The 12,241-nt window shown below is 42.0% G+C and overlaps 1 protein-coding gene across 2 annotated transcripts in view; it reads left to right on the forward strand.

Annotated features, from left to right (window-relative positions):
• The first annotated feature begins 2,163 nt into the window (after positions 1–2,163).
• The window catches only part of mapk4 (mitogen-activated protein kinase 4), a 13,830-nt gene continuing 3,752 nt past the window's right edge, over positions 2,164–12,241 (forward strand). For both annotated transcript variants that reach the window (XM_035657753.1, XM_035657754.1), the window contains exons 1-7: positions 2,164–2,624; positions 3,155–3,330; positions 8,655–8,799; positions 10,274–10,356; positions 10,637–10,715; positions 10,979–11,198; positions 11,913–12,078. In XM_035657753.1, the coding sequence (XP_035513646.1) occupies positions 2,258–2,624; positions 3,155–3,330; positions 8,655–8,799; positions 10,274–10,356; positions 10,637–10,715; positions 10,979–11,198; positions 11,913–12,078 (1,236 nt within the window). In that variant the 5' untranslated portion in view covers positions 2,164–2,257. The remainder of the gene's footprint in view (positions 2,625–3,154; positions 3,331–8,654; positions 8,800–10,273; positions 10,357–10,636; positions 10,716–10,978; positions 11,199–11,912; positions 12,079–12,241) is intronic.

Here is a 12,241-nt window from a genome sequence, read left to right on the forward strand (position 1 = left end):
GAGAGAGAGAGAGAGAAAACACAGCCAGGGATAAAGAGGCAGCTGCACAAAGTACAACAGGATATACCCTTGTTTGTTCTACTGTCATCTGTGTGTTGACATAATGTTGGCTCAATGTAGTTTTCATTTTTTTTTGCCTTATCCTAAATTCAAGAGAATTTCAAGCCAGTGTAACATTTCTAAGACTCTTGACAATGGGCTTCATAACTGCAAATTGAGACATATCACTGCACTGCAACAAGAAACTGCAAATGATTATTATTTAAAGCGATATGTATTCTTGTTGCATAACCCTGAAGAAATATGCAGAATAAAAGCGCAAAGAGAGCAAGCGCCATCTCCACTGCTTATGCATTATATATTAAGTTAGCCCAGTGCTGCACCTCCCACCCAGCACCACTGTCAACGCTCCCTCCCCCTCTCTCTCTCTCTTTCTCAGTCTCTCTGTTCTCACCTTACATTCTCACAGCCTCTGACAGACAGACCCTGACCGAGGCTAACATGAACATGGAGTGTGTGTTTGTAAGTATTTTGAAGGGCTGTTAAAGAGCAGTTGTACAGTTATTGAGTGCACCCCCCCCCCCCATTTCTAGAAAGAAAGAGGGGTGCCTAATACTCAAGCCTGCCCTCAGGCCTCTGACAGCAGAGAGATTTGTTTCATGGATTGATGGATTGTTCGAGTTCTTACAGCCCAGGAGTGTGAGAAAGTGCGTTCTTTTGTTTTCTATCACTCTAGGACATTTCAAGAGGTGAAAATAGTAGAACTAAGATATCAGGTAAATTGTTTCAACCTTTAATTTGCTTAACTTGAAATGAGGGAAAATAAAGTTATACTGTGTGATGCAGTCAAAAAAATGCAACAAGAAAAGAATATCACTGAAAAATGCCATGACAACTGTCAAGCAGTCTCTCTGCTCTGAAATGTCAACAGCACCATCCAGCAGATAGCGAAGCATCATTCAACTGATTCTCCTCATGTAGATTAGGTTACACTACCATTCAGTGTTATGTAATGGCAACTCTCTTGCGACACAGACCCTGTTAACACGCTGGCTCTGTTGCTGTGTAACTTTCATCTTTGTCTTCCGTGTGTCTCTCCCTGTTCTCTTCACCCTACTTTTCCTCCCCGGCAGCAGCAGGAGCAGTAGATGTGTTGAGCTATCTTTCCACAGTGACCACGGCCTGATCCCTACATTCATGAGAAGGCAACAGGAAGCAGATTACTGAGGGATTAAACGCATGCACACGTATGCACACACAGAGAGTACCACGGTTGCAGGATTTGACCGCTGTCCAAATGTGGCTCTCACACTGAATGAACTTGTCTGACTGACTGACTGAGACTCTCTGGTATCATGGAAGAAGAGGAGGAGCCGACAGAGTCTCATTGAATGTAACTCACATGACCCCACCTCCGTTCTCCTGCCTCACTATCGCTAGGGCTTTGACTGGTCGATGAGGATTAAACTTATAACAAACACAGCGGAGCGTGCAGAGAGAGAGGGGAGTGCATAGCCGACCGCTTGCCTGCTGCTGTCCCATGATGCATCTACACATGTAAGAGCAGGATCATCCTCACAGAGGGCTGTTTCTATGGATACCCCTGCCCTGGGTAGTATTAATAAGACTCACTGATATTCTGACTATTTGTGCGTGAAGAAAATACAGTGAGAGATTAGAAGAGCATCCCTACAGCACACTACAGCATTAAATAATATCTTTGAAAGACATCAAATTTTAAGAGGAAAAACACAAAAGCAAATTTTGTAATGTAGATGGTTTACCAACACATGTTTAAACCTGGATCAGGAAAAGGGTGATTTGATAAGAATCTTCCCACAGAGGTACCAGAAGAGGAGGTGAAGATGATGCACATAGACACTTCTGAGGCCTGAAGGAAGAAACACCTTTTCTAACCTGCTTAAACTGCAATACTGAGCACAGCTTGAAACTCTGGGCAACAGTTCTGGATAAAATAATCCGACTGGAACGTTTGTGGGCCCCTAAAACTGCCACCACCTCTCACCAGACTTGTTGTGGTACTTGTCTACATGAGGAGAACAGACATCTAACATGCACCAGCTACCTAGAGAAAAAAACAGGTCTCTATTTAGGGTTCTGGACTCACCAGCAAGATGTAACATTATGTGCATAAGACAATAACAAAGCACTTTTAATCTAGATATTTTGGGGATCCATCAAGCTTCGGGTACCTGGAATCTATCTGTCATCTGTTCCCAAAACCTCCAGACTGATCATGGCCAGACAAGACGCCCCCCTCTTCCTCCATGGCTTTGACCTGGGCGCCCACTTTGTTGACCTTCGACCTCTTGGTATGGGTGTTACAGGCCTGGTCCTATCTGCTGTAGATCAGCGCACTGGAAAGCGGGTAGCAATTAAAAAACTGGTGATGCGTGATACCGTGACAGTGAAACACGCTCTGCGGGAGGTCAAAATCACCCGGCTTCTGCGCCATGAAAATGTGGTGAGGGTTCATGAGGTTTTGGCGCCGTATGGACGGCCGCTGCCCAGGGACCCAACCCAGCTGAGTGCCCTGTACATCGTCCAGGAGTGCATGGAGACCGACCTGGCTCGGTTGCTTGAACAAGGACCATTACACACAGGTATGGGAAGCAAAGTTGACAGTTAAAGTCCCATTTTTACTACAGTATGGTGCTTCATGTTGACTATGGTTTTGTTGTTGCACTGCTGGCTTTGTTTACATTGTGATTTATTGTATTTAGTGACAAAGCTTTTGAGACACCCTTTTATAAGACAGTACTTTATTATCCACATCCACAACTCACACATTCATTGCCTGTTCGTTTCTTCCTCATAAAAATGCTCAGTAAGTACTAGAGTGAGACAAACGTATGTGCCAAGATAGTTTTGCCCACAGTCACACAAAGAAGATCAGAACTTAACATAAAATGTGTTCATTTGCTGAGTCTTTCCTTCATTAATTCCTGTTGTGTTTTTCATTGCATTGCATTATGTTTGAAAGGTTCAATTGTGGATAGAGTAACCAACTGTTCTAGCTTTAATCAATTAAACATTATCAAGCAAGCAATGTATTTACTGAATTAGGAGTAAGCATTGTTTTTGGTGATCACAAGAGTGAGAATAGAGGCATCTGTCTTTTGCCCTTGAACAGGTCACGCTACTCTGCTATTCTACCAGCTGCTGAGGGGACTGAAGTTCATCCACTCTGCTAATGTCCTGCACAGAGATCTGAAGCCTGCCAACATATTCATCAACACAGACCAACTGCTGCTCAAGATTGGAGACTTCGGGCTGGCCAGGATAGTCGACCCTCACTATTCTCATAAGGTGCGTGAGAGACGCTCAAGGAAACCCACCACACACACGTATTTACAATATTAACTCTCGCCATGGGAATCTGTGTATTATAAACTATTTTAAATGTGTGCTTCCATACATGCTTACTTTCAACAGTAATTTGATTTCAGAAATGTCCATCTAAAAACAAAAAATAGATTGTTTCTCAGGTTTAGAATTTAAGATGGGCTTGGTTATACACAGGGGCGTGTCCAGACTTTTTTTTTTTTACTGGGGTGGCACAAGTGGGGCACTGACCTATGTAGGGGTGGCCTGAAGTATGTATTTCACCTTTCCAGTCATTCCAAATTTATGCAAATACAACACTGTTCGGGAACCCCAGTATGGGGAAATATTCCAATAAACTATTGTTTTTGCCCCAAACTGCATTGCATAAACTCTGCAAGAGACACAAGAGACACAAGAGACTTGTAGGTTCCCACAAAACCCATTTCCACTTAGATATCTTGAGGTCAGAAGTCTAAGATCCCTTTGACATAGTACCAATGGATGCATTATGCTCTGGTTATATATATATACATACTAGTAGTGGGATGTAGTAGTTGGAACAGACTGATGACCGAACATGAAATATAAGTTTGTAATAATCAGCAACACTTATACAAACATTTCCAGCCTTAACCTAATTACGCTCAGTGATCTTTTTTGGGGCACACAAATGTAGCAGATATGCCAAGTGTTCTTTTGACTAGAGGCCAATAAATGTCTGTGATCATTAATCTCACACTCTCTTAACAAGTTTTATATTCATTTTATTAATCCATAATCTTCAAAGGACAAGCCGGCATAAAAGTTTAGATCTCTGTCCACATATTATTGCCTGCATTGATTTTGTTAGAGAATGGATTTTTTTGTTTTAATCATACAGGAGGATTTCTCACTCTCCTCATTGCTCTGACACAATGTGAGCCGTTCTCCTGCTGATGAAGGAATCTAGGGAGAGTATTGTAATATTAAACATTATCCTTGCTCCATGTTATTGAGGTAGAGCTGTTGTCAGGAAAGAGATAGCAACTCGTTAAGTCATGGCCCTGTGTGGTTATCCGGCAGCAGTGCACAAACCTTTTTTCTTGTGTAGTAATGGATACACTGTAGGATGGGATTCTGTTGCAATATAATCCTCCTTTAGAAAATCAGTAGGTTTGCACACATGAAGTGCAAAAAAATCAGATCTGTCTTTCTGGTGTCCTCTCAATGTCTCAGGTGACATCTTTGACATCACTAATTTAATTATGACAAAGATCAAACTTTTAAAAAGTACTCTGCCAGGCTAAACACAGCTCTATGACTGGCATCTCCAATTACACATCCCTATGTCTGATGTTGCCGACCTGTGTCTTTCACATTAGGCCTCCTCTCCAGACCAAACCCTGCTATTAACGTCTTCTTCCCAAACCTGGTATCAGGTTTTGTGCTTGTCAAACCCTGTGATTAGCCTGTCCATTGTAGTTGAAGGCTTCTGAGAGATTAATGTGACAATTTACTGTTCCATTGAGCTGCTCTATTCTGCACAAAGATCCCACAGCAACACTGTAACACTAGCAGGCCAGACAGTATGTGTGTGTGCGTGTCAGTGTGTTTTTGTATAATGGTGTATTTTTTGGGCCTGTGCATGTGGAGAGGAGCTCTTGTGAAAGGCGATCTTTGTCAGCTCAGAACACGGGACTGGGGATCAGCTGGGTGCAGACACAGGGGGTGCGAGGGGTGGAAGGGGTGACGGGGGAGGGAGGAGCTGATAGGGTAGAGAACAGATGAGGAACAAGGGTGAGGAATATTGAGTTATGGAAGGGTGAAAGAAGGAGAAGTGAAATGTCAAAGCTTTGATAACAGCAATGCATTAATAACCAGGAAGAGTGCCGTCTGCACACCCCAGTGTTAAACTGACTGATGCCAGCACTGCTGACATGGTTTGAATTGTTCTGAGTTGGATATTGGGAGTCATAGTGGAGTCTGTCCCAGCTGATGTGTCTGTTAGCCAGCAGAACATCAGTTTGTCATTGTTCATTAGCATAAGATTGTATTACAGTGCCAGAGTTATGTGTGTATGTGTGTGTGTGTGTGTGTGTGTGTGTGATTGTGTGTAAGATGATGCCGGCCTATTTGTGATGCAGTGTTGACACCAAAGCAGATGCCTGTAGTGAACGTGCTAGCATCATCCTCTCTCTCTTATTTAATAATGCAGAGCCAAAGCGCTGCTTTTTCAAACATTTTGTGGTAATGGATGTAGGCAGTCTTGACCTCAGCTGTGATGGAAATTCACAAGTATTAACTTACATATTGGGCCATAAACAAGACTGGTGGCTCCAGTTTTTATGACTCGTTTATATTTCTTTCAAATAGGGTCCTTGCATCACAGTCGACCGTAATCAGATTTTATATTATGGCATGTTCGACAATGAGAGTTTACATTTTCTCACCACTGAATGACTTGCCTTCTTTTCAATTAACTAGGAGTGCTCCAAAAAATCCCTCCTACCTTTTCTTTGTGCTTCTACAGTATCTTACAGGGTCCATGTGTTATCACAGTGGATTTGTCAGCAGTGACTCTGCAGTGCATCGAAATGAGGCTGTTTGACGAGCTGTCTAGATGTGCGCCTCTGACTACACAGAAAAACATTTACTCAGGAAAATAGAGATGACAGAAAGGTTGAGAAGAGAGAGATGGGAAACGGAGGCTGAGAAAACGTTATTTGTGATGTTGTTTACAGTCTACATCAGTAGGAACTTGCTGCTTCTGTGAGTGTGTATGTGTGAGTGTCACCTGCTGAGGCAGCGCTGGATCTGCCCAGAAATTATTCATGACCTGGATGAAGGACAGAGACAAAGAAGGAGAGTAAAGGTGAATAAGGAGAGAACGTTGGAAAAGAAAGAGAAAAAGAAGGGTACAAAAGGGAAGGAAGTGAGGAAGACATACAGAAAGATACGGTGGGAGTAGACAGGTGAGGATAAGCAGTGTGGAAACTGGCAAGAAGAGAAGGAGGGATGAAACAGGTGAGAGAGGAGGTGAAGCAAGTCGGCTGGCGGAAAGAGACAGATGGGGTGAAGTGCGAAGAAAAGAGGAAAGGAAGGGGAAAAAATCATAGTGACGACTGCTGATAGTGACGTAGAAAAACACTGAGGTGAGTTGAGATTAGGGAGCGGATGGAGAGAAGAGTGGGAGGTGATGACAGCGGGGAGAAAGAAAAGGGAGGATGACAAAGAAGGAGTGAAGAAAGAAAACCAGTGTGAAACTGAGGCATAAATGTATTTATTTTTCTGTTCAAAGAAACTTCCGAAGCTGTTTAATGATTCACTTTTATCATCAAATAATATTCCACCATGAAAATATTGTAAACATGACCACCCCTGAAAAGTCACTATGTGTCAAATGCTTGCTGGGAAGCAAAAAAAGGGAGAGCTCGGATGTGAGAAATGATCAGCAAAGATGGGAAAGAGGGACAGACAGATAGAAGACAAGGTGAGTGCATGTTTGTCAGACCATCACTGAGCACTCAGCATCAGTTTTTGCTCTGTCATCTGCTGGCACACAGAGAGGAGAACACACAGCGATAAGGGAGGGTGGTAAGTAAAGTGTAGCGAGAACTGAGAAGGCATGGAGAGAGAGGGAGGGAGTAGAGAGCACAAAAGGAGTAGATTAGGGTATGCATGACGTAGGGGTAAAGAGGAGAGGTGGAAGAGAAACGGCAAGGCTGAAGACAGTCCTAAAACTGAAGTTACTTCATACTCACAGCTACTCAGTAGCACTGTGCAACTGGGCCAACCATTTAACATCTTATATTCAAGGAGCAACTTTAGAAAGCTTTCCCAAAAAGACTCAGAGAGCCATGACATTTAAAAATCATCATTTTGGCCAGGATGAATTATATGTAAAGACACATTGCTGGAAGGCATATATAAGTGTGAACATTGATGTGGGCCCACAATGAATAAAGGCTCTGAGTCATGCCCTAAATCTGCTGACGGAGACACAGTTCACTTTTTTTGTACCATCTTCAAATATGAAGAAGGAACTTGCTTTTTGCTGTTAAGTAAAATGTAAAATCATTTTGGGCCGGACCGAAAATCAGAGGAGGCATGTCCTGCTTGTGATGATGGTGTTACAAGTGGCCCAACATAATTTAACTGGTGTGAAAGAGATCACAGAGCAACTTCTGACATCTGTTTGAAAATTCATCTGGGCCAGGATAAATCCCTTGCTGTCTGTATGGCGTAAGTCCTAAATAGAGTCATTCTGCAAGAAGTACCAGATAGAGAGGGAGCAATGTGAATGATGAGATAGAAAATGGAAACAGTAGAGGTTTTGGCATCCCTTTTTCAACCAGATAGTTAAAAACATTTTTGGAGAGAAGTGCACAAAAATAGTATGCCAGTAAGACAAAGGTGAACTTTATATGTCCACAGTCTCCCTATTACATCTGTCATCATGAAGCAATTTGCAGCAGTCAAATGGCAAAGTATTGAAATGAAATTAGCCATCAGCTGCCAAAAAATATTTAAAAGTGTGTGAGAATGTGTAAGCCTAATTATAAGCATATTTTGTTGTGTGGTCTTTAGTCTTTTAATATCACGACTGTCAAAAAGTTTAACTAACCTGAGGCAGTAAAATTTGGCTCAGGAGAGATACAAGGTCAGGAAATCATTAGAAATATGCAGTAAGTGCAGAGATTTTGAGATTTTGTTAAGTTGGAGAGTGGAGCGATCACAGAGAGCGGGAGGTGGGAGAGGCATATAAGAGTGGACGAGAGCATTAATTATAGCAACAGGCAAAAACAAATCTCATTATGGATAAATCTGGTTTGTATGTTAATACGCTTGCTCATCACCATGCACAGTGTCTGCGTGTTATTCACAAGGTGAGCATTTACAAAAGTAAAAGGCAGAAGGGAGCCTTGTTGGAGCAGGCCTAATAAAAGTATGTGTGTTTTTATACAGCAGAGCATCAAAGGCTCGGTGAACCTCCGTACCTGCAGGTAGAGATTCAGGGGAATGTTATCTTCTGCAGAGCGTATAGAGGCCAGCTTCTATCCTCTTGTAGATGACATAAAATTATGAAGTCCATGTTGGTTTAAATCAAAATATCCCTTGTGAGGCTCATTTTTGTAGCCGACATTAAAAAAAATAACACCTTATACACATGCATGCAGACTTACAAATACACTACTGAGTGCTAACAACAAGCCAATCCGTTGCATGCTCATCACTTTTAAAACTACAGCATATCATTCCTTTAACTTACCTCCTTCTCTCTCTTTCTCCTATTTTTTTCTCACTCACCCCCTCATCTGCTTCTCCAGGGCTATCTGTCTGAGGGTCTGGTAACTAAGTGGTATTGTTCCCCCCGTCTGCTCCTGTCCCCCAACAACTATACCAAGGCCATAGACATGTGGGCCGCTGGCTGCATACTGGCTGAGATGCTCACTGGACGCATGCTGTTTGCAGGTACCTCCACTGTTTGTCATACACTCTCAGCCAAAACACTGTCATCATGACCTTGACGTCCTGCAGGAACATTATGACATTGCTGATCATTACTTTGATGACATAATGAAATGTGATCATGTTATTAGTATTCAGCATTTTTGGGTAATGTGTATCTAGTAAATGGCAATTCCTTGTCTGGTATTTGTTATTCTATACATCTATGTGATCTGATTGTGTTTTGGCTCCCATGAAGGATTTTTTTACATATATTTGCACAACCAATTGTTATGTGAATAGGCAAAACTTTCTATGGGTGAACATAGCACTCTTGCATACATCCGTAGCATCATATCTGCCTTAATGGTATGCGCAGTATGAGAAAGTAACACCAGCCTAAATAGGATAGAGGAATGACATCAGGCTTCTTTGAGTGGCTAAGTGAATACAGTATACAATCAGGTAAACCAGCTGTAGCAGAGATGATGCTTATAGACACATCACAAGGTGACATCATGTGAGAGCTCCAGAGTGTCCTCCACCAAAGATACTTTACTCTCTTCTGCAGGCTACTTCTTTGCCTGACCAGAATAACAATGATGATAGAGAAATTCGCACTGTCTGGAGCAGAAGTAGTTTCACCTGACAGGCTGATTTGACCTCCATCAGCCCTCTACACCACAGGAGAGATGATGCCATAAACTCAATAGTGTCATCCATTCCCTGGTGTTCCTCTCTGTTACACTGTTAGATATGCTTACCTTGCTTTTCACTTTACCACCAGAGTTTAAATGGCACAATACATTTTTGTTTACCATAGGGGAAGCAATGCGCTCATCCAAATACACTACCACTGCTTGCTTGTTTCTTAGAATGATGAATGTGTTGATATAGCACCACCTGCTGGTGTCTATGAGCACGAGGGAAACATTTAAAGGGCAAATCCGCACTGTATCACATCAAACTCAACAAACTCCATTAGATGTGTTAGATTATAGTGGTTTAACATTAGGTTTGGATCATTGTTGGGGGTAAATGTCTGCCAATATTTGAAGGATGTGGGATTTAGTGCACAAAGTAATGTACATACTGCATTGTCACAGTGTGGATGTAACCAGGAGAACAACATGCCTGACATTTCAACCCTTACTATTCTACCAGTACTTGCTTCAGGCTGGATGAAGACTGCAAAAACTTAAATTTTATGTAATTTCAAGCAATGGAATTCAAATTGAAGATGCTGTTTTGGTCTTACAGTGGTCATTTCTAGACATGGTTTTAAATTGAAAAGTATTTTAATTGTTAACTACAGAGTATTCCTGTCTCTCTGCATAATTTCAATGGAATCTCCTTACCTTACCATTTCTTTCACTTGACAGCATCACACCTCCCAGTTATTCCTGTTTGACTCTAATTGGTCACCCTTTTTCTGCTTATGTAACTGATCCTCAGTCTCTTCTCTGCTTGTCTCTGATTGGTCGGTTCCCTCTCCCAGGAGCTCATGAGCTGGAGCAGATGCAGCTGATTCTAGACACCGTGCCAGTGCTGAGAGAGGAGGACAGACAGGACCTGTTACAGGTGACGCCTCAGTGGCTGCTGCTAGTCTCATGTCTGCAAGCTAATTGCTTAAATATGGAACAGGGTGCGATTGTCATGTTCTGTTTCCAGCTTTAGACTAGGAAAATGTAGTCTGCAGGCAAGGTTAAATGTGCACATAACTCTTTCCAACTAGGCCCCTGCCAGTGTGTTGCTTTCAACTAGCATCTGCTTTGTACTAGGAGTTAAATACAAGTGACTTGAATAATAACGGAAAGCAGAATTATGTACATATTTTATCCCCACTGTCATCCTTTCCCAGGTGATGCCTTCATATGTCAGTCATGGATGGAGAGTCAAGAAACCCTTTTCTGAATTGCTGCCTGAAGTGGATGCTCAGGGTAAGCGGGGGGAATTGAGTACTGGAAAGAAGAGGGAGGTCAAGCAGTGTGAAATAGAATGGGGACAAAAAAAAGGATGATAAAGAAAGAGATGATGGAGTACGGTGTAGAGGTTTGAAGGTCTAACACATATAATTTAGCCCTGAAAGAAGAAGATGAATGAGGATATTTTTTTAAGGATGACACACTTGATGGACACTGTATTTTATTCCTCCTCCTCCTCTTCCTTCCTCACTTATCCCCTCTTCTTCTCCTCCTCTCAGCTGTGGACTTCCTGGAGCGTATCTTGACCTTTAACCCCATGGATCGGCTGACAGCTGAAGCGGCGCTGTCCCATCCCTTCCTCCAGCAGTACTCCTGTCCAGAGGATGAACCCACCTCGTCGCATCCCTTCCGCATCGAGGACGAACTGGTGGACAGCCTGATCACCGAGCAGAGCCTCAGCAACAGCAACAGTCAGGCTTCCAGCATCCACTGGGAGAGGTGAGTAGATTCACCTTTTTATACACTGGTGGGGAAGTTGAGGTTTTGCTAATCATTTATTATATGTTTTAATCAGAATTTTATTTTGTGACAATTTGCCATTGCTACTATTACTCAAATTAACTAGTAACCACAAAAGCAAAACTTCCTGGTTACTGAAGTTAAATACTCAACTAACCTAATAACAGTGCATTTTAGCAGCAGGTCATACACTACATTTATTTGGAGACACACCAAATATTAATCTATCTGAGACTAATACACATTTGGAGTTGTGATGTAGTTCTTCTAAAATATGGGTATCAGTTTCTATATTAGCTGCTAATCAGTGGATTTAAAATACCAGTGTATACTGACATAATTCTGTCCAAAATTAATTTCTGATTTATAAACTGTATTAATTTAACATTGAAGGCTGACTGCTTGTGTGTTTTTTGAGTTTTTGAGTTTTTTTGTTTCGACTTCACCTGGTTAATCTATGCCACGGTAAGACTGTATTTCCCAATATTTTATAGATGAAGCACTGAAAAAAATGGGGAGTCAAAGTGCAATTATTAGTTGAAACTGAAATTTATAGCAAAGCATAATGAGAAACAAGAAACTACTGTACCTAAGATTCCTACTGTAGTTGAAACAACATGCTATATCGCACTAAATATACTGCACAGTGAAGTTATTATAAGGCTTATTCAAAAACTTAATTTCTGCCTGCAGGTACGAGAACAGTTTATCAACAGATGTGTCCTGGCAGCAGTCAGGCGGGTGGTGTCGCTGCATGCCCCCGGGCCACATTACTTCTGATCTGGGAGACACAACAGAGGATGAGGAGGTGCAGAGAGACCCTCGGGCCAGTTCCACCTCACTGTTAGAGGAGGCCCAGGTTGGATATGTTTTGTCGTTTCCCTCCGTACTGATTTTTACTTGACTATGACTTACATTAATTATTGACTAATTCCCTTGATAGTTATCCTATTTTAATGAAATGCAAAGAGAGGTGTGAAGAAGTTGGCAAAGCTGATTAAATTAAAGGTGCTATGTCAACA

This window comes from Morone saxatilis, unplaced genomic scaffold (assembly GCF_004916995.1).
Source record: "Morone saxatilis isolate NCDOM2014 unplaced genomic scaffold, NCSU_SB_2.0 Contig16, whole genome shotgun sequence".
In the NCBI taxonomy this organism is placed as follows: domain Eukaryota; kingdom Metazoa; phylum Chordata; class Actinopteri; family Moronidae; genus Morone; species Morone saxatilis.